At 44.5% G+C, this 22,321-nt stretch overlaps 1 protein-coding gene across 2 annotated transcripts in view; it reads right to left on the reverse strand.

Moving 5' to 3' along the window:
- Window positions 1-22,321, reverse strand: part of LOC139381926 (spectrin beta chain, non-erythrocytic 1) — a 122,543-nt gene continuing 100,222 nt past the window's right edge. For both annotated transcript variants that reach the window (XM_071125788.1, XM_071125787.1), the window contains 19 exons: window positions 22,042-22,132; window positions 21,622-21,768; window positions 20,954-21,217; window positions 14,990-15,214; window positions 14,066-14,155; window positions 13,593-13,877; window positions 12,210-12,340; window positions 11,374-11,578; window positions 10,902-11,276; window positions 10,484-10,728; window positions 9,201-9,339; window positions 8,921-9,005; window positions 8,566-8,762; window positions 7,811-7,911; window positions 7,451-7,505; window positions 3,012-3,214; window positions 1,757-1,930; window positions 1,596-1,638; window positions 1-1,408 (listed from right to left, as the gene is read on the reverse strand). In XM_071125788.1, the coding sequence (XP_070981889.1) occupies window positions 1,205-1,408; window positions 1,596-1,638; window positions 1,757-1,930; window positions 3,012-3,214; window positions 7,451-7,505; window positions 7,811-7,911; window positions 8,566-8,762; window positions 8,921-9,005; window positions 9,201-9,339; window positions 10,484-10,728; window positions 10,902-11,276; window positions 11,374-11,578; window positions 12,210-12,340; window positions 13,593-13,877; window positions 14,066-14,155; window positions 14,990-15,214; window positions 20,954-21,217; window positions 21,622-21,768; window positions 22,042-22,132 (3,259 nt within the window). In that variant the 3' untranslated portion in view covers window positions 1-1,204. The remainder of the gene's footprint in view (window positions 1,409-1,595; window positions 1,639-1,756; window positions 1,931-3,011; window positions 3,215-7,450; window positions 7,506-7,810; window positions 7,912-8,565; window positions 8,763-8,920; window positions 9,006-9,200; window positions 9,340-10,483; window positions 10,729-10,901; window positions 11,277-11,373; window positions 11,579-12,209; window positions 12,341-13,592; window positions 13,878-14,065; window positions 14,156-14,989; window positions 15,215-20,953; window positions 21,218-21,621; window positions 21,769-22,041; window positions 22,133-22,321) is intronic.

A 22,321-nucleotide genomic window follows, 5' to 3' on the forward strand; every position in this document is an offset into this window, starting at 1 on the left:
TCATCTTAAAAGCAATTTAATGGATTTGCACATATTTAACAGAGAGGGCAAAAGTCTACGGGTGCAGTTCCATCTACCTGTGACAATGGTCCATATTAAACTACATACCTAGAGGCGTCGCTATGGCAAACAAGCTTTCTCCCATCGTGGCATTGTTGATTGTGCAATATGAAGAAATATTTCATTACAATAGTTACAGTGACAGAGAAACGCACACTATTTATCAAATAGCTAGAGAAGGTAGCAAAATGATAATATGCGGTGCTATAGCCAACAAGCAAGCAACCTTATTCCAGTATTTGCCTTAGAATCCACTTTTCTACTTAACAACAATGCTTAAAGTGTTTATTGTTTTGTACATCTAATTTTTATACTTTGTACTAAATATATTTTAAACATACAATATAATGCAACTCAAATACATAGGAAAACAATGTTTAATAATGTTTTGAAAAATGACAGAAATAAACCTTAATCTGTGTTGTAGTTCTTCATGGATATCCAACATTCTGACTGGTTTTAGTAATCACTTGAGCCCGAGTAGGTATAGGATTACATTTTACAATATTATGATCTTTTCATTCAAATGAATGTCATACTACGTTTTGGGAAAAAAAGTGAGACTATATTGAAGCTTATAATGCTGTAGGGCTTGTTATTAGTAAGTGAAATGAAACGTTTTTTTAATAGTTTGTTATACACAAGTTATACACACAGTTCAAAGCACCGCTGACTTTGCTTTTCAACCGCAGAAGAATGCAAGTCATCTTTCAATGATAGCCTCACAAAACTGAGGACAGACCCTAGAAACTACATAGAATTACAAAAAGAACTGGGAAAAAACAACAAACGCAACAAGTGAAAAGCAGAGATGAAAGCAGGAAAAGAGAGAAAATACAAAGAAATCTTAACTAGAAACCCTATCCTGTTTTTCAGCGGCGACTTCTGGATGGTTTACAATGGCAGCTGCCCAAAGCATCAAATCTACCTTAACATAATTGTGTGTCTTTTTTTGTGTTCCTTATCTTAAAAAAAGAAAACACCAATACTGTGGTTGACCTCTGAGCCCGGCTGTTGGATTGTTAGGCACAGAGTGTGGAGTTTTGGCTCTGAGCTTGCATGCTGGAGTCTCGCTTTAAGAGGAACAGGAGCAGGGGAGAGAAGAGAGAAGAGGAATGGCATTGAAGGGGCTGGGGAGGAGGATCTACTTCTTTTTGCTGAAAAGGCTGAAGCGTTTTTCTTTGTCTTTCTCGCGCTTGCCTGGGCTGGATTCGGTTGCCAGGGCAACAGAGGCGGGCAAGGTCTGGGCTCGGCTGGAGGCGGGGGTGCTATGGCTGCTGGGGGTCATCTCGGTCTTATCAGAGGACGCAGCACTGGAGATGGCCTCCATCCACGAGTTCATCTCCTCCTGCGGCCCAGACGAGGATTTATCAGGACACACAACACAAATCACATCAATACAGCAACACTCAGACACCCACGTGATCCTCGTAAGAGACAGGGACTAAAGACAGCAAAGGATACACAACATTCACAGGAGGAAGATAGTCTGTCATTCATGCACAATGTACAAATTAAAAGCGAAGCAAGCTTACGTCATCTTTGGCTTGGAAGAGATACTCATTCCCATCTGTAGCTCTGTAAAAGGAAAATAAAAACTTGAGTAATAAGTCAAGCTAACTACTGTACTGTATGCAAGATCTCATCTTCTGATAATACAAGACACATAGGGAGCTATACAGCAAATAGTGCTCACTTCAGTTTGAACACATGCTTCTTCTTCTTGTAATCGAGGGCGATCTCACACGCAGCGTCCTTCAGGCTGATGGGGATCTCGCTGTGATAGGGGATGCCCTGGCTGGCACTCTTAATGTCTTTGTAGAAGCCCATTTCCCAGTTGTTGATCACACAATACACATTGTGCCAGGATCTGAAACCATAGGAAACACAGTTATCAGAGTCTGTTCAGCTAAATAAAATGTTGGCATTATTGTAAGGGGAAAGTATTTGGCATGAATGAATATGTCCAGTAAGCATACATGTTAACTCCCCTGTGTATTTATTTGGACAGTGTAGCTAAAACTTTTAATTTGGCTCTATACTCCAGCGTTTTGGATTTGAGATTAAAAAAAATTATGAGGCGACAGTACACAATGTCACCTTTTATGTAAGGGAGTTTTCATATCCGTTTAGAAATTAAAGCGCTTTATGTATCTAGTTTCCTCATTTGAAGGTGCATAAGTATTTGGACAAATGCACTTAGAATGTATTCCCATATTCCTAGCACACAATGACATCAAGCTTGTGACTCTACAAACTTGTTGGATGCATTTGCAGTTTGTTTTGGTTGTGTTTCCGATTATGTCGTGCCCAATAGAAATGAATGGTAAATAATGTATTACAAATGTTATTGTAAATAAGAAAATAATTTGTTTCTGAACACTTCTACTTAATGTGGATGCTACAATGATTATGGATAATCATGAATGATTTGTGAATAATGATGAGTGAGAAAGTTAGATGCAAAGATTATGCCCCCATGGTAGCATCCACATTAATGTAGAAGTGCTCAGAATCATATTCTATTCTTATTTACAATAAGCGACTCAAAAATGACATAATACATTATTTACCATTCATTTATATTGGGCAAAACAGCCGAAACACAACCAAAACAAACTGCAAATGCATCCAACAAGTTTGTAGAGTCACAAGCTCAATGTAGTCAATGCGTGCTAGGAATATGGGACAAAATACTAAACTTTTGACTACATTTAATACACTATAAGTGAATTTGACTATGTATTACCTTCAAATGGGGGGACTAGATACATAAAGTGCTTTCATTTCTAAACCGTGAAACAGATATGAAAATACCCTCAAATAAAAGGTGGCATTCTGTATTGTCGCCTATCAAACCAAAATGCTGGAGTTGAGGCAAATTAAAAGATTCAGCTTCGCTGTCCAAATAAATACTAAGGGGAGTGTATGTGAATTGTGTGTGTGTGTACCTGCTGGATGCCTTCTTGTTGTGACCCTCCCACTCATGTTTGCGGTGCAGGAGGCCTTCCATTTGGTTGGCTGGGGTTGAGTCCAGGGACTTGGCTGGGAGTGTGGCAGCCTGGCTGGGCTTGCCCTTGCGTGCTGCACTGGGCGACCCGCCTGGGCTGGGTTCCGCCACCCCATTTACAATGTCACTTCCCTCCCCATTGTCCTGAGGTAGACAGAAACTGGTATTAGAGAAAGCTGGGGCTTGGTAGACAAAACACACAGTGGGGCTGGAAATCAGAGAGTTGGCTTCATGCATAGCAGGATCAGAGGCTGTGTAGAAACATTCAGTACTTTCCCTTTGATTGCTATATTATATCACAATGGCTTTAAGACAGGTAAAGTTAAGTAGAAAGGGGTATTCTATATGACTAGGCCTACTCTACTGTAAATGATACAAAAAAATATATTTTCATCACAATATGTTTCCTCATTTCCATTTGATGAGTAAAATAGCCTCTGGGTAGGTATTTGTATAAATCAAAACAATGCCATTACACCAGCCTTAAATTTTAATTTTTATAGCCCAGTTTCATCATAAGATGAACGGCAGACACTGAACCCCAGAACTGAGTGTTTGTGCTATTCTTACATCATGTCTCATTCTCTGTGTCACCCACAGTGTCTCAGGTCTTAAGGTTCAGTGCCTGGAGTGAAACTTATCAAGTGTTTAACTCCATTTCTGTCTCATGTCTCTTTCTGACTCTTATATCTAACCCTCTCACTCCATCTCTCCAACATTGAGTGCCATCTACTTGGGACAGTTGATTTTTGTGACTTCTACACTAACTTGACTCTGATCAAACGACTCAATCCGACTGATTCATCATGAACCTCTCTGACTCCATCCAAATCTTGAGACGAACAGCCTCTAAAATGATTCACTTACACTAACTCACAGTCGGATTCACTCTCACTTATACTAACTCACTGTTTGACTAACTCAGATTCCGATCCATCTAAGCACGGTTAGGCGGAGACTTTGCAGATGCAGTAAAAATCTATTTATATAGATTCTGAGAAAAACTGGGACCCTACAGAAGAGCTTTGGTTTATGGGATTAGTTAAAATGGGACCGGAGTCCAGCCGAGACAGCGAGAGAGATCATTTCAAAGACATGCACAGATCAGGGGTTAAGACATGCACACCAGATTGCCACACCCACACAAAATATTGTTGGAGAGAAAGAGAAAGCCAGCGAAAGGGAGATAAAGTCCAAAATAAAATCCCAAACAATTAACACAATTGCTTGAACTCATTATTCATTTTACGGTATCATTATTGTAAAGTGAAGGGGAATGCAAAATTGGCCAGTTAAAAGATTTTATCACAACACACCCACTCCAATTTGTCACTTATTACCCATTACTGAGCTCTTCAAGGCTGGACCAATCGTGGACACTTTTACTGAGAGCTTGCCAGGCGATGGACAAATCCTGGATGCTTATACAGAGATCCTGCCATCGGCTGGACCACCAATACTGGACACGAAGGACTGCATCACTGCCAGGTTTTGCACCGTTCGATTGGTGCAACATGGGACTGATATTTCTCACCACCTCTTTGTTAAATGTTCAGGGTAAAAGCTAAAATAGTTTTCGCTTGGGCTAACACTCATATAGGTAATCATATTATCAATGGTCACATCTGCACCCTCATTCTATCTCAAATATACTCTCCAAGCTTATAATATGAACTCAGTTACCTCCACATAAATACGGAAAGAAGTCTGATCATCTCAAAGTTTGATTACTGTGAAGGAGGATCACTTTGATAGCAGTAACTGTAGTTACCTTAGAAATGACCCTTTTGCAGAACTAAAAAAACTAAACTTAGAATTGCTCAAACATTGATCTCTCAGTTTGGATGGGTACCTTTTTACACCAAAGCAAAATACTGGAGATTTATTGTCAGAAGTCTACTGGATAAATTATATCTACAAGACAATTCAATTTAAAAAAGGGTATGAAAAATCAATTACACTTTACTTGACACCCAGTGTCATAACCTGTCATAATATGGTCATAACACTTATGACATGTCAGCTGTTATGACATATTATGACATGATTATGACTGCGTGTTATGACGCTGGGTGTCAAGTAAAGTGTTACCAAAAAATATTGTATTAAAAAAAAGTATTGTACATCAATGTGTATAAAACCACCCCAGGATGAAAATACACACAGAGAAAAACACAAAAACAGTGGGCACTGAAAGTGAAAGGTGATTACCAACATGTTAATGACATGCAAAACAATATACCCAACATAAGACATGATGACAAAAACAGTGTTATTTTGTAGGCGGCACAAGGACAACAAAAAACGGACATAGATGGGGAGTGATGGACTCTAACAATGTTTTATTGGGGAATGTGCGTTAGTGGGTTGGGGATGCTGAAATGATTCAACGTGCAACATGACCAGGAATAAAATGAAGATCTGATGCACAGAGCTAACATGAAGAATGATATGAGAGCAAGAAGGTAGGTATCATATAACTACTGAGACCCAATGACCGGAATAAATTGGAATGTGCTTACACCCCTCCACACACACACCCCTCCACACACACACACACACACACACACACACACACACACACACACACACACACACACACACACACACACACACACACACACACACACACACACACACACACACACACACACACACACACACACACACACACACACACACACACACACACACACACACACACACACACACACAATTACGACGGTGAAGCATAGTGAAATGAATCATACATAGTGAAATGGTATTTGAGATGGTACTGTCTGACAGTGGTATAACGTGTGGTATGGATGTGCAGGTCATGTAAATGGATGGATATCTGGGGCAGATAGCTACTTACTACTTTTGATTTCCTATTCTCTTGAATTTTATTTAACCTTTATTTATTCAGGCAAGTAATTGAGATAAAATCTAGTTTGCAAGAGACCTGGTTGATTTGATCTGGGGCAACTTGAAACGTGAGACTAAAGAAGACGATTTAACTGCATTACTGAGGCAACGATTAAGCCATGTATTTTGTCTGTCAGTTATTCAGGTTCCACATGGTAAGTTTGTAAATAATAACGTACACAAAGAGTAATATCATCAGGGATGGAGATAGGAGGAGAGGAGTGTTGGGCTGAGAGGCGGAAGAGAAGAAAAACAGGGATAGAAGAGAGAAGGGAGAGAGGAAAAATAGGGAATAAAGACTAAAACCTGACAGTAGAGGGGAAAAAAAGTTGTATATAAAGAAAAGATAAGATACGAGTGGAGTGTTCTTCTTTGTTCCCACGGACACACACGTATATACACACCCACACACACACACGCTGTGCTCATTCTCATTCTAGACTACGTAGTGCTGTAGTGCTTCTGTGTCCCATTATGCCTTTCTCTGGGGTCAATAGGTCAATAGATCATGTCAATCTACAGTGAATACAATTAAATACATCATTTTTTGGACCTTTTGCTCAAATCTCAAAATGTTCAATTAGGAAATGTTGTACTGCTTTTGAAATAGGGTTGCCTAACTCAAAAACGGTTTAATCTTCTTTCTACTTTCTCATTTGATCTCGGCCCAGCTTACATCTAATCAGTAAATACTACAGTATTTAGCTGCAGCAGTGGAGGCTGCTGAGGGGAGAAGGGCTCATAATAACGGCCAGAACGGAGCAAATGGAATGTCAAACACATGGAAACTATATGTTTGATGTATTTGATACCATTCCACTGATTCCACTCCAGTCATTACCATGATCCCGTTCTCCCAAATGAAGGTGCCACCAGCCTCCTGTGAGCTGCAGCTAGCGTTTATCAGCCGTCCTCAGCGGAGTGTTCGATCAGTATCAATAAAGGTACCAGTCGGTTTGAAGGAATATGAAGATAAAAAGATGAAAGCATAAATAACTATACGATTGGCCCCCCCCCCCAAAAAAAAATCTAGTACCCTGCTACTGTTCATCTATGTTCAGTCCTGCAACATCCATGTGATAAAATAAGACTTGGTGAATAAAAACGACAATAAATGAAACTGCAATCAGCAAAGCTAATTTCCATTAAAATGAATTATGCAAATAAAAAATTAAAAGGAATAATCAAGGTAGAATTAGTATAGTCTCCTGTAATGGAATTAGGATACGGCTAAATGGTAAATGAGGAATAAATGTGACTAACTAACTGTCAGAACCGGAGGGGTGGGGGGGGTGGGGGGGGTCAGGGGTAGAGGGGTGTACAGTCCTCTCCCTGTGGTGGGGGCAGGGGGTTCAAAGGGCAAGGGAGGCATTGGGGGGTCACGGTCCAGCCCGCCCGCCTTTCTCGCCCAGTCCCAGTCCTGCGGGTTTGAAAGCTGGAGTACTTTTGGTAGGCTGGGGAGCGGTAACTAACCCGAGGGGAGTCCTGGTCCGATGGCAGTCCATTCAGAGACACTTGCTCACCCTCCCTGTAGGGACAACACACAGAGACACAACAGTAAGTCTCAAACATGGTGCAGGATAAACACACTGGGACAGTCATAGCGTATAGTATAGAGACAACAGTCAGTCTCCAACGCTGTACTGCAGTATCTATAAACACACACAGAAAACTGTCAGCCTCAAACACCGTACTTAAGTCTTTATAAACACACTGGGATAGTCATAACACCAGAATACAGCATGCCTGCTCAGTCTAAACATAGACACAGAGCAGACACACAAACAGACCAAACACATTATTTCAGTATGGTGCTCCGGGCTCATATCGTACTTCTTCTGTGGCGATGCAGTGTCCGTCTGGGTCTCTGCAGGTGGGGGATTTCTCCTCCTCTCCTCCTCCTCTTGCTGTCTTCTCACTTCCAGTAATTCCATCTGCATTACGAACAGACACACATCATTAGCGACCAACAGAATTTGTCCAATTGAAATTTAAACATAAGTAATTTCATTAAAGGTACAGTCAAAAACATGATTATTTCTGTGTTTTATATATATTTCCGCACTATGAGGTTGGAATTATACTGTGAAATTGTGAAAATGATGGTAATTCCCTTTTAGTGTAAGAGCTGTTTGAAAAGGTCGTCTGAAATTTCAGCTTGTTTGGCTGGGTGGATTTTTTTAATTGCCTGGTGACATCACCAGCAGTATACATTCGTAGACCAATAACAAAGAGAGTTTGCCCTCCTCTCTGACAAACAGCTAGTTCAGGTTACACATCCTTCTCACTCGGCTCCTCTCTCAGAACACTCCCAGACAGTCCTAGCAAAATTCTTGCTTGAGAAATTGCATTTGGCTAAGAAGCTATTTAAAAAAAAACTTGTTTTTTTTACAATTTTAATTGAAAACAATCACAGCAAGGTACTTCGTTGCATTGGACCTTCACGTCACGATTTGACTGACAGACAAATGTGATGAGAGCATTGCAGATGGATGTCTAATCTATTTAAAAACAAAATTGATTGAGTTATTGGATGAATGGTTTAACTGACAGCCCAGTGAGTTGTGAACACCCCCCCGTCCTCTCACCGTAGTCAGCCGTTCCAGCGCAGAGAAGCGCTCTTCCCAGGTGGCAGCTGACTTCTCAAAGGCCTCGTGTCTCTTGATGAGTTTCTCCACTTCATCCACGTTCTGACCCATCTCCCTGCTGGACAGGTACGGCTCCTGTCCCAGCAGCCACGACTCGGCCACACCCGCGTCCCTTCCAAACTGGTGCACCTCCAGAACTGGGCAGAAACACCGCTAGTCACACACCACGGCAGTAAAAAGTAACGGTGATACCTCTGGAAATACCAAGGGACTGTGGGATAATGCTCAGTGAGCCCCAAGGCACTACTCTTAGCTAATACTGTGCAACGGACTGAAAACGATTTGATAGAATTACCCAATCTAAGCCACTCCCATCTGTCCTCCCACTTGTCAATCATGTCTTTCCTCTTGTCCGTCAACTGTAGTAACTTCTCTTTGATCTGAAAATGGAAGGAAATTAAGTTAAACGAGTCTAAAAACACCATACATTTAATGACGCAACACAAAACCAGAGGGAGCCACATTTCCATCCGGAGACTGAAAGAAGGAGAATGGGGGTGAAGAAAGAAACAGAGAGCGGAGGAGAGAAGGAGGTACGAATCTGTGAGGGTGTTATGAAATTGTTGGCCTCTCACCTCCTCTAATGCGTAGTGTTTTCGTGCCAACAGGGACTTGCCCAGCTCGATGCAGTTGGTAAAGCTGTCGTTACGGGCGTCGATCTCAGCCTTGATGCCCTGGTGGTTGTTCATCAGGAGCTCCACAGACGACACGTCCCTTGAAGACACAACAATAAGCCAGTTACACACACTGAACACACCAAGGTTCTACTGTCCTTTGGTTATGTTACCTGGGGTTTAAATTACCCAAGAAATGCTGCTTACGTTGCTACTTACGATGCTAGCATATGTTTTCTAAAACCACATGTACATACAGTCCAGACAGGATGTTGACACCCAGCGTATTTCAGTGGACTACAGCCTTCAACATATTGATGTTCCAGGGTGAGTACCTGGGACCATGCTGTTATCAAACTAAACACTAGTCTACTCTAGTCAGGATAGGGTGCCATTCTCTCGGACAGTGGAAACAGAGCAATGCAATTGCTGACACAATCCAAGTCTCTCTCTCAATTCCCCTCGCCCACCCGCTTTTTTCCTCCTTCACCCCATTAGCCATCCATCTTTCTTCCCCCCTTTCTTTTCCTCCAGTATCTTTTTTTCCACTTCCCCTTTCATCATCATTAGCCCCTTATGTCTGTCTGTCTGTCTCTTATCTTTTCTATTTCTGTCTCCTCCTATCTCTCTCCCCCTCCCTCTTCCTCTCTCCCTCTTCATCCGTCTCCATGGTAAGCTGCTGGCTGAGATTCAGCTGAGAGGCGCAGATAATGAAGGCCTTGTCGACCCTGGTGATTATCACAATTACAGCTGAAACCAGAGCCAGATAAGGGCTTGGTGTGCTGCTGTCTCCCTGAGAGGAGAAGACATCCTGGGACATGAATTGAGTATTGATACATTGAGTATTCACCATTTTCTGCAGCTGCATCTTCAGTGGTTATAAAAAGAACCATCCGTGGGTGGCAATACATTCAGCTGAGGCTTCAGTTGAAAACCTGGGCTACACTACAGTGCCAGAGCTACAGCATTCATACAGAGGGTTGTTTGGGGTGAGCTAGTGAGGATAACTTGGTAAATAACAACAATCAGAACATTGAGGATTAGATACATAAATCCAGACCTGAGAAAGTGTGATTACAGCGTAAGCTGCAGACCAAAAGCTGCTTACAGAAACCTACAGAGATTACTGACACCTTATTTTCTGGCTTTTGTCGGTAGGAGAAAACAAATGTGTACTGCAATAATGCCAAACTATTAAAAGAACCAGCCTGAGGCAAAACTGTTTCCCATCAGGTTCACGGTACCTGGGCTTCTCCTGAGCCTCGATGAGGCGGATGACGTCCTCCATCCAGAGCATGAGGTCTCGGACCATGCTGAAGAAACGGAACTTGTCGCCGGTGTCGAGCAGTCTGACCCTGCGGCCGTCACAGGCCTCCAGCAGTGTTCTCCAGGCCTCCAAAACCTCACCCTCTCTCTTTTGGATGTCATCAGCCTTGTCTCCGGCATAGGCAGACTGCAGGCGCACAGCATCCTCCTGCAACATCCTCACCTGGGGAGGAAAAGGAAGAAATATGGGTAGGCAGATACCAAATGTTGAGAAGTCTTGTCTATGATCTGTGAGAGATTCACCTTATAGCTGCACATTTAGTTAAGGCTGTAGTCCAACCTCTGTTTTAGGCATTTTGGCTTTCTGGCTACGTCTCTCTGGTGTCATTGTCATACCTGTGTCCCCAGGGCTTGGATGTCGTGTTCGAAGGTGGTGTGCATCCTCTGCAGGGTCTCCACTGTGTTCTGGTCCCGGCCCAGCTCCTCAGGCAGCTTCTTGTGTTTGTCCAGGATGCGGTTGAGGATCTCCTTGGCGTCGTGGTAGAACTTGTGCAGCTCGAAGGACGCCGCCAGGATCTGCGTGCGTGTGTCAATCAGCTCCAGCAGGTCGGCCCACGCCTCATTCAGCCCGTCCTTCCACTCGGCGATGGTAGCCGCGTCGGCGTGGCCCGAGTTGATGAGTTCGTCCGCCAGCTGGTTGACAGTGTCCACACGCTCTTGACCAATGTTGCCCGTGTCGCGAGCAAACTCACGGAAACGCTCCTGAAGCATCTGTAGAGGGAGATTATCACAGCAAAGTCTGAATGGACATATTCCACAAGATACTCTGGCAACAGGGGAACATGGGTGGCAGGCTGGCACTACATACCGTGACATGTTCATAGTCCTGTCCCAGCTCATGTGACCCAGCCACCACCTCCCTTTCAGCGATCCACTGCTCCAGATCATCCACCTCCCTGTTGAGCTGAAAAAGACGGAACCTCTCGTCCAACTTCCCCCTCCTCTCCTCCGACAGGTCCTTGAGCCCCGCGTACAGCTTATCCACCTGGGACTGACGCATGCCGATCCGTTCACTACACAGCAGGAGGAGGGAGGAGGAGGCAGAGAGGGAGGGGGTTAGGATATAGGAACTACATTATCCTATCCTCGCTATCTTCGGGGATGCTACACTGTCAAGTGTTAAACCTCTGCGTGGTTAAATCCTACTTCAACTCAGCAGGAGTGGAGCTTAACCTTACACTGATCTAAATGTTAGTTGTCTGGTACTGACTGACCACTCTGGGTTTAAGCCCTTAAGGGGATAGTTAGGAATTCTGGCAATGCAGCCCTTTATCTACTTCCCTAGAGTCAGATGAACTCGTGGGTACCATTTTTGTGTCTCAGTGCACAGTTTGAAGGACGTTGCCAACTAACGTTAACGCAATTGCTAACTAGCATCAGCGCAATGACTGGAAGTCAATGGGAACAGCTCCTGTAAACTTTCAGTCATTGCACTAATGCAAGTTAGGATTGGCTAGCAAAACCACCTCTAACTTCCTTCACATTGGACATAAAAATGGCATTCACAAAGTTCATTGCCAAAATCATGAACTATCCCTTTAACGTTCTTTAGTCTGAAATTGGTGAATAGGACCATGGATTCAACTTCCAATTTTCACTGGAGGGGATTGTTAACCCTGAGGATAAGCCCCTGAGACCCCTTACCTTTCTGGGTGTCCGGCGGCCGTCAGGCCCCTGCTGGTCTTGGAGAGCTGGTGGACAGTCTCAGCATAGTCCTCCACAGCCTGCTCCAGGATCTGGTGCTTCTTCAGCATGGCCACGGAGCTCTGCTCATCCTACACAGAGAGAGTGACAGAGTCAAGGTACAGACGCAGACAGTGAGTATGAACAGGCACATACAATCAGTGTAGAGGGCACAGTATTGACTAGAAATAGACTAGTCTCACAGAGATCCAGTCCTGTAGAAGGAGACTTAAGGAGTCAAGGACAAATGGAATGATGGCCTGGAAGACTTCTCTCTGTCTACTCACCTTTCACATCTAATACCACACAGCCCTCGCTGAATCTCAAATCATCCCCTCGCCCTTAACCAACTCGCTCAGACGTCCCTCCATTGTCACGTGTTGCTAACAAAACTCCAGAAAGTGGCGAAGTGATCAATTAACCCATCAACTTCGGGACACACTCCTGACTTGGATGATGCAATTTTTGGTATTTTTTTTTTTACCTTTATTTAACTAGGCAAGTCAGTTCAGAACAAATTCTTATTTTCAATGACGGCCTAGTACAGATTTGTACCTAGTCAGCTTGGGGATTTGAACTTGCAACCTTCCGGTTACTAGTCCAACGCTCTAACCACTAGGCTACCCTGCCGCCCCGTGTTCCACTTTTAAATAACAAAACAAGCATGAAATTCAAATGAACAAATCCCTCAGTAACAGTTGAACATTTCATTTGGGAGGTATTTTGTTTGTTTTATGTGTCAAGTCTTGTAATCAGACACAAACAAACGCATGTGTCATATAATTAGGTACGCCTCTCAACTATTTTGTATTTTATTGGGACAGCTCTGGAGCCTGCAACCTTGCTGGCTTGGTTGAAAAAGCTATCGCAGGTCTTAATTAGCTCCTGTACCCTCTAGGGGAAGAATTGGGATTCAGCCTGTTAGACCAAGTCACTGCCCTTGTCTTTCACCCTCCACTGACTTCCTAATTTCTCCTTGTGACAATGACCCACTTCTGCCTGGTAAACCAACAACTTACTGGGCAATGGCATAGATCTAACTCTACCAAGTGCAGCAATACCCCTGGTACAGTATCAACCAGCCCTCCTATCCAGCAACTTTGCCCCGTTACAAAAAAGCAGCCAGCCCTGTAACCAAACCCAATTTCCTTTACCCCTACTAATGATCCATCACAACAAAATACTGGAGTGCAACCCACCAGTCCTAACCAAAAGCCACTTTGTATCTCTAACGGCTTGCTACTCATCCTATCAGGTCCAATCACCATCCTACTTCACATTCAACCCCCATTCTGATTGCTTATGAATAGCAATTTTGGCTTTCAGACACACTGCACCCCTCACCTTGGCTTTCTCCTCTGACATCATATAGAGCTCCTGCTCGCTCATCCAGGCCTCAGCCTCGGCAGCATCAAAGTAGTACTGCTGGGCCTTGTGGGCCTCCTCCAGGCGTCCATGGCGTTTGGCTGTCTCCTCCAGGATCTGGGCCCACAGGCGCCGCAGGTCGGCCAGCCGCTGGCGGATCCCCTCGCCGCTGGGGCTGTTGTCGTCATCCTTCAGCACCTGCTGACTCCGCTCAAAGATGTCGTCACAGCGCGGCTGGTGGCCCTGGATCTCCTTTTGCAGGGTCTGGTGGGGGAGAGGTCAAAGGGCAGCAGGTCAGAATGATGTCAGCTGCTTTAAAAGTACAGTGGTTATCTGGTACAGAAATAGATCTGTCACTGGATTCTAATGGTAGTACTGTAAATGCTAAGAGCTAATATTCTATGGATGGAAATACTGTTCAAGGTTAAAACTGATGGGAGTTTGTTTCTTACCTGGTTTTTCTTGATGAGTAACTGGACTGTTTGCAGGTTGTTTCCGTGGTCTGTAGATGTTGCCAGTGGCATTCTCTCTTCAACCCAGAGCTAAGAGGAAAACACAGAAATAGGTAGGAATAATGTTCGGAAGACTGATACATTGATGTAGCAAATGCAATGACAGGAATTAAACTTAACAGCTAACCACTTGAAAAGCATGATTTGGGCAAAGCGTTTTTTTTGGTAAGCATTTTAAATGCAGTTGATGACATACACAGATGAGACACATCAGTTCCATTCAGAGACCCAACCCATTCATTTCAAAACACGAGGCCTGCTCCTTCTTGCCTGTATGAAAGGAGTCAATACAGTCATTACAATAATAAACAAACCCTCACAGCTATGAAAGCATGCACCTGCTGCTACTCTTAGTGGGTGCCTTGCCTCAAAAGAGGAGAAAAAAACACAAAATAGTGATTTTTATCACTTAAATCACTTCAGACACAAGGGAACTGCTCTGCTGTTCAGCTTCTGCTGCTATTCCACACTACCATAGGGCAGGAATTTCACACAAGCACAAACATACTGTAGCATTTGCACAAGTAGGCATACAGTACGTCATCTCTTTTACTCATTCTCTGAAACACACATGCGCACGCCCACACTGAGAGAGACAGACAGACACACAGGCAGACAGACAGCCACACAGACAGACAGACAGGCAGACACACATACAGACAGACACACATACAGACAGACACACATACAGACAGACACACATACAGACAGCCACACAGACAGACAGGCAGACACACAGACACACATACAGACAGACAGACACAGGCAGACAGACACACACACAACAGAAATGGATCACAGCATCAGACAGACAGAAACAGACAGACACACGACTAGGCTAGATTAAAGGTTTAATGTACTTACGATCTCATCCTCAACGTCTCTGTTGAACTGGTGGATCTCGCGGGAGGCCATGAGGTTTCCCTTCCTCTTCTTCAGTGGGTCTAGCAGCTGCTGGAACTTCTTCTCCACGATGCGGCGCTGGCCGTCCACCTCATCTGTGTCCTTCCCCTCCTGGCTGAGGACCTGGGCCTGGCTCTGCAGCTCCTCCACCTCCTTCTGACGCACCTCCACCTGGCTCTCCAGCATCTAGGGACGCCACACCAGGAGGAGTAGAGAGGAGAGAGACAGTCATAGCATGCTCTCTCTAGCTCCCTCTCTGGTCAACCCCCTAGCATGCGTTCCAGAGTTCTCCGTCTCGTTTGTGCTCTAGGAGTTTCCGGTCTCTCTCTCGCAGATCGAACAAACAGTGGAAATGCATTCCCTCTCTCACATGCACACATTTTAGGTCTGGTTACACAAAGGATACCATGGGTACACAATCTTTAATTACACAGTTAACCAATAAGGCACAGGGGGTGTGGGATATGGCCAATATACTACGCCTAAGGGCTGTTTTTGGGCACGACGCATCGCGCAGTGACTGGACACAGCCCTTATCTGTGGTATATTGGCCATATACCACAAAACCCAGAGGTGCCTTATTGCTATTACAAACTGGTTACCATCGTAATTAGAGCAGTAAAAATAAATGTTTTGACATACCCGTGGTATACGGTTTGATATACCACGGCTGTCAGCCAATCAGCATTTAGGGCTCAAACCACCCCGTTTATAATTGCTAATATACAATCAGTATTCTCTACTGTATTTCTACCAAGTGCTCTCTGTTCCGCTTCATTTCTCTCTCTGTTTTACTCTGTCTCGCTCACACACTACACATCTCACAGACACAGAACTGGCTCCTCCACACATCATGGCGAGGGAGAGATAACATAATGGGGGGGGGGGGGGGGGGGGGGGGGGGGGGGGGGTGTGTATGTGAGAAGCATGGGCTGTTACATAACGTGGTTTGTCTGCTCGCTACAGCGCCACTCGCTAGTATGAATAAACTATCTGCATAATAAACCTTGAGCCAACACGGCATATGTGTGCGGTGTAGCTTATGCTGCAATTTTCCTAATTAAAGGAAAAGAGAAAACCTAATATCAGGCTTAACATTTCGCTCATAGTTTGGCTATGCAAGTGAACTTATCCTCAGGTTAATTACTGACATTGTACTTTTACCTAATATGAAACCACGATGTAAAATTATACAGAAATGTACCATTTACCTACACAACAATCAAAGGGAGAGGAAAAGAGTCCTATATGGTGACATAACATACCCGTGGGAGACATACAATATGTCAAGCTCCAGCAGTACCAAGCTGTACAGAGGGTGCTCTAGCCAACAAACAGCAGAGACCTGAGGACACCATTCCAACCTGGAACTGAGCTCCCAGGCTTGAAAGGACAGACCAGATACAAATTCAATTAGCACTAATTGTGTGACGTAAAAGGGCTTTTGGCCCAACAAGCGTCCTCTGAAGCCCCCTCCTGCTGTTCAAAGACCATTCACTGGCATGTTCTACAAGAAATCTGCCTCCAGAAATAAAAGCTTCTCCCAAGGTGGTGTGACACCTACTCCTGTTACCTGCTGCACTGCTGCTTGGATTCCACCTGGCGATCTGTTCACCGTCTGCCCTGGCCTGTCTCCCTCTGTCTGGTACAGGTACCTCCATCACACTCACCCCTCTCTGTTCACCGTCTGCCCTGGCCTGTCTCCCCCTGTCTGGTACAGGTACCTCCATCACACTCACCCCTCTCTGTTCACCGTCTGCCCTGGCCTGTCTCCCCCTGTCTGGTACAGGTACCTCCATCACACTCACCCCTCTCTGTTCACCTTCTGCCCTGGCATGTCTCCCCCTGTCTGGTACAGGTACCTACATCACACTCACCCCTCTCTGTTCACCTTCTGCCCTGGCATGTCTCCCCCTGTCTGGTACAGGTACCTCCACCACACTCACCCCTCTCTGTTCACCGTCTGCCCTGGCCTGTCTCCCCCTGTCTGGTACAGGTACCTCCACCACACTCAACCCTCTCTACCAAGCTTTCGCTCGCCTCCAGCACACACGCACTGTTGGGGCGAGTGACTCTGAACTTAAAATGGCTAGCCCCAAGTCGTTATATATTTGATTTTTTTATTGTGCATTTTGCTATTTGCCTCATGACTCCTGCATACTTTGTTGACTACAAACTTTCTTTACCCAACCACAGACTATGTTTGTTTCCACACTCGGGACTCTGACTCTCTATTGGTTACACAGACTTTTGGCCTCCCATCCTAGTCTAACCACCTCTCACCAGATTTGATTTCATGTTACCTGATGAAATTGCTGAACAATATGATCTTGTTGCCATCTGATCCACATTCAGATGTCATAAATCAGCACTGCAGAGCTCTCTCTGTCCTATGAGCTCTCCCTGTACTATGCTGTGCCTTGATTGTATTACTGTTGATGATATCTGGAAATGTGTATGTACACCCTGGCCCATCTACTGTTGCTAGCCCCAATTCTGACTTGTGCTCCGATATCTGCTTCACTGATTTCTGCTCTCGTAAAAGCCTGGGTTTTCTGCATGTTAACACTAGAAGCTTGGATCAATTGAAAGTGTGGATTCACAGCTCCAATCCAGATGTGTTGGTCATTACTGAGACGTGGTTAAGGAAGAGTGTTTTGAATACTGATGTTAACCTTTCTGATTATAACCTTTTTCGGCAAGACAGATCTTCCAAAGGTGGGGGAGTGGCAGTCTTTACCAAGGATCACCTTCAGTGCTCGGTTGTCTCCACAAAGTCTGTCCCCAAACAATTTGATTTGCTGGTTTTAAGCATTAAACTTTCAAATAGCTCTCTGTTGACTGTTGCTGGGTGCTATCGTCCTCCATCACCACCGGCCTGTACCCTACCTGCCCTGAACTCTCTCCTAGCCCCTTACACTAAGTCTGAATTTGTCCTGCTAGGTGACCTAAACTGGGAAATGCTTAAACCACCTGACCAAGTCCTAAAGCAAAGGGACTCCCTAAATCTTTCTCAGATTATCACCAATCCCACAAGGTATGACTCCAAACACCCAGAAAAGGCTACTCTCCTCGATGTTATCCTCACAAATAACCCTGATAGTGATCAGTCGGGTGTTTTCTGTAATGACCTTAGTGATCACTGTTTTACAGGCTGTGTTCGTAATGGCTGCTCAGTGAAATGACCTCTACAGATCTGTCATAGACGCTTGGTAAACAAGCCTTCCTTCCTTCATGAACTGGCCTCTGTAAAATGGTAAAGAATCAGCTTGATCCCCTCTGTCGAAGACGCTTGGACCTTCGTTTTTATGTTTTCAGTGGTATTGTTAACAAACAAGCCCCCATAAAGAAAATGAGAATGAAAAACAGGTTCAGTCCCTGGTTCGACCGTGATCTTGCAGAGTTACTACACCACAAGAATTGCATTTGGTGAAAGGCTCGGCACATGCATACTCAGACTGACTGGCTCTTGTTCAGGCAAATGAAAAATAAGTGCACTCAGGCTATCCGGAAGGCCAAAGTTAGTTACTTTAAGGAGCAGTTCTCTCTCTGTGGGTCTAACCCCAAGAAGTGCTGGAAAACGGTTAAAGACATGGAGAATAAACCCTCCTCCTCACAGCTGCCCATGTTGCTTAAAGTTGATGATGTGGTTGTTACTGACAAGAAGCACACGGCTGAGCTCTTTTTTATTTATTTTATTTTGTACCTTTATTTAACTAGGCAAGTCAGTTAAGAACAAATTCTTATTTTCAATGACGGCCTAGGAACAGTGGGTGACCTGTTCAGGGGCAGAACGACAGATTTGTACCTTGTCAGCTCGGGGATTTGCACTTGCAACCTTTCGGTTACTAGTCCAACGCTCTAACCACTAGGCTACTCTGCCGCCCCTTTAATCCCCACTTCATTAAATCAGGATTCCTATTTGACTCAGCCATGCCTCCTTGCCCGTCCAACATTTCATAATCTCCCACCCCTTCTAATGCGACTATCCCTGATGCGTCTTCCTCTTTTTCCCGTGCCCCGCTACAAAGTTTCTCCCTGCAGGCAGTCACTGAGTCCCAAGTCCTAAAGGAGCTCCTTAAACTTGACCCCAACAAACCATCTGGGCCAGATGGTTTAGACCCTTTCTTCTTTAAGGTTGCTGCCCCTATCATCGTAATGCCTATCGCCAACCGTGGTCTCTCCTTTCTGGGGAGGTTCCCATTAATTGGAAGGCAGCCACAGTACGTCCTTTATTTAAAGGGGGAGCTCAAGCGATCCTAACTGTTATAGGCCTATTTCTATTTTGCCCTGTTTATCAAAAGTGTTGGAAAAACTTGTCACTAATCAACTGACTGGCTTTCTTGATTGTCTATTGTATTCTCTCGGCAATGCAATCTGGTTTCCGCTCAAGTTATGCAACCTTTACGGTCTTCAATGATGTCACCATTGCCCTTGATTCTAAGCAATATTGTGCTGCTATTTTTATTGACTTGGCCAAAGCTTCTGATACGGTAGACCATTCCATTCTTGTGGGCTGGCTAAGGAGTATTGGTGTCTCTGAGTGGTCTTTGGCCTGGTTTGCTAACTACCTCAAAAAGTACAGTGTATAAAGTCAGAAAATCTGCTGTCTCAGTCACTGCCTGTCACCAAGGGAGTACCCCAAGGCTCAAACCTAGGCCCCACGCTCTTCTCAATTTACATCAATAACAAGCTCTCTCATCCATTTATATGCAGATGATACAGTCTTATACTCAGCTGGCCTCTCCCCGGATTTTGTGTTAAATGCTTGACAACAAAGCATTCTTAGAGTCCAACAAGCTTTCTCTACCCTTAACCTTGTTCTGAACACCTCCAAAACAAAGGTCATGTGGTTTGGTAAGAAGAATGCCCCTCTTCCCACAGGTGTTATTACAACCTCTGAGGGTTTAGAGCTTGAAGTAGTCACCTCATACATGTACTTGGGAGTATAGCTAGACAGTGCACTGTCCTTCTCTCAGCAGATATCAAAGCTGCAGGCTAAAGTTAAATCTAGACTTGGTTTCCTCTATCGTAATCACTCCTCTTTCACCCCAGCTGCCAAACTAACCCTGATTCAGATGACTATCCAACCCATGCTAGATTACGGAGACATCATTTATAGATCGGCAGGTAAGGGTGCTCTCGAGCGGCTAGATGTACTTTACCATTCGGCCATCAGATCTGCCACCAATATCCCTTATAGGACACATCACTGAACTCCCATGTAAACTGATCATATCTGTATACCAGTCTCAAGACCCACTGGTTGATGCTTATTTATAAAAACCCTCTTAGGCCTCACTCCTCCCCATCTGAGATATCTACTACAGCCCTCATTCTCCACATACAACACCTGTTCTGCCAGTCACATTCTGTTAAAGGTCCCCAAAACACACACATCCCTGGGTCGCTCCTTTTTTCAGTTCGCTGCAGCTAGCGACTGGAACGAGCTACAACAAACACTCAAACTGGACAGTTTTATTTCAATATCTTCATTCAAAGACTCAATCATGGATGCTCTTACTGACAGTTGTGGCTGCTTTGTATGAGTTATTGTTGTCTCTACCTTCTTGACCTTTGTGCTGTTGACTTTGCCCAATAATGTTTGTAACATGTTTTTGTGCTGCTACCATGTTGTGTTGCTACCATGTAGTTGTCATGTTGTGTTGCTCCCATGCTGTGTTGTCATGTTTTGCTGCCTTGTTATGCTGTTGTTTTAAGTCTATCTTTATGTAGTGTTGTGTCTCTCTCGTTGTGATGTGTGTTTTGTCCTATATTTATATTGCATTTATTTTTTTAATCCCAGGCCCCCATCCCCGCAGGAGGCCCTTTGCCTTTTAGAAGGCCGTCATTGTATGTAATAATTTGTTCTTAACCGACTTGCCTAGTTAAATAACTGTTACCTAAAAAATAAAAATACAATACCTGTTGTTTCTTGAGCAGGATGTTGACGCTGGTCAGATCTTTGCCGTAGTCATCTGATTGGATTTGTCCATCCACTCCCACCAGCCACTTGTCCAGGTCGGCACAACTCTGGGTGAACAGCTCAGCCTTGTTGGCGTCAAACAGACACTTGGCCTTAGTCTGGGTGGTGGACTCAAGGTCATCCCACATCTTATGGAGCGCTGCCAGCTTTTCCTTCACCATGGCCTCGGTCTCCGGCTTCTCAGCTATCAGCTGCATCCCGTCCTGGGATTGGGTGGGAGAAAACCATGTTAGGACATTATGGAGATAAATAGATCTACACTAATATCATTCAGAAAGGAAGACACTGGAAATTCTTCCAATCTGACCTGAGCAATGTGACTCTGCCCACAATCACTCATGTATACAAGCATCAATACTGAACTTTCAAACTACTAGTTCTAGTCTGCAGAGCTATTGGGCTGATTCTGTTGAAAGCTTGTTTTGAAATTAATTCCACTGAACACGAATATAATAATAGCCAACGTGGTTGTTATGACTTAATCTCTCTGCATTTAGTACTAAAATATCCACAGCAGAGGGCCACGCACACTCACAAAACATAAACAGGGAGAAGGCATACAACGAAACTGTCAAAAAGATCAGACACCCATCATTTAGTCACTGACCTTCTCGATCTCGTCCAGCCACTCCTTGTTGGACTGAAGCTCGGCCATGAAGGCCTGGTGTTTGAGCCATTTGCTGTGGAGGTTCCTGGCTTCGTCGTACGACATGTCCTGAGCCGTGAGCATCTTCTCATTGATCCACAGGGACAGCTGCACACACCAGAGAGCCAATCAGTGAGACAGACGGACACACAGACTCATCCACACAACCACAGCTTGGCACCATCCACAATTACTTAGAAATTCCACCTACAGTACTGTACTCTATAGAGCTGGTGGGAGGAATCAGTGGGTTTCCTTGTGTGGGAATGAAGTGCGGGGGTAGCCCTAGCTGGCAGATATGGGTGTTGTGCAGTGGGGGGCTGGGGGGAGTAAGTGGGGCGTGTGTTGTAAGGGTTTGGTAGGGGGCAGGTGGCAGCTCACCTCTTGGCAGTCCTGAAGGAACTTCTGCAGGTCTCTGTTATCCTTCAGCTTACAGAGAAGCTCACTGGCCGCCAAGCGGTTCTTCTGATGTCTACACAAACAGAAGGACAGGGGTTAACACGTGATGGATTTAGCACAGAGAGGTTACGGCTCGGAAACATATTTTTTGTGTATTGGTTTAATTAATTAGACTCCTAGATGATGTTATGCAAACCTGACAAGTGCTATACATACAATTTATTATATGCATGTAAATCTTCATTTTATGCATGTAATTCAG

This window comes from Oncorhynchus clarkii, chromosome 23 (genome assembly GCF_045791955.1).
Source record: "Oncorhynchus clarkii lewisi isolate Uvic-CL-2024 chromosome 23, UVic_Ocla_1.0, whole genome shotgun sequence".
Taxonomy (NCBI): Eukaryota; Metazoa; Chordata; class Actinopteri; order Salmoniformes; family Salmonidae; genus Oncorhynchus; species Oncorhynchus clarkii.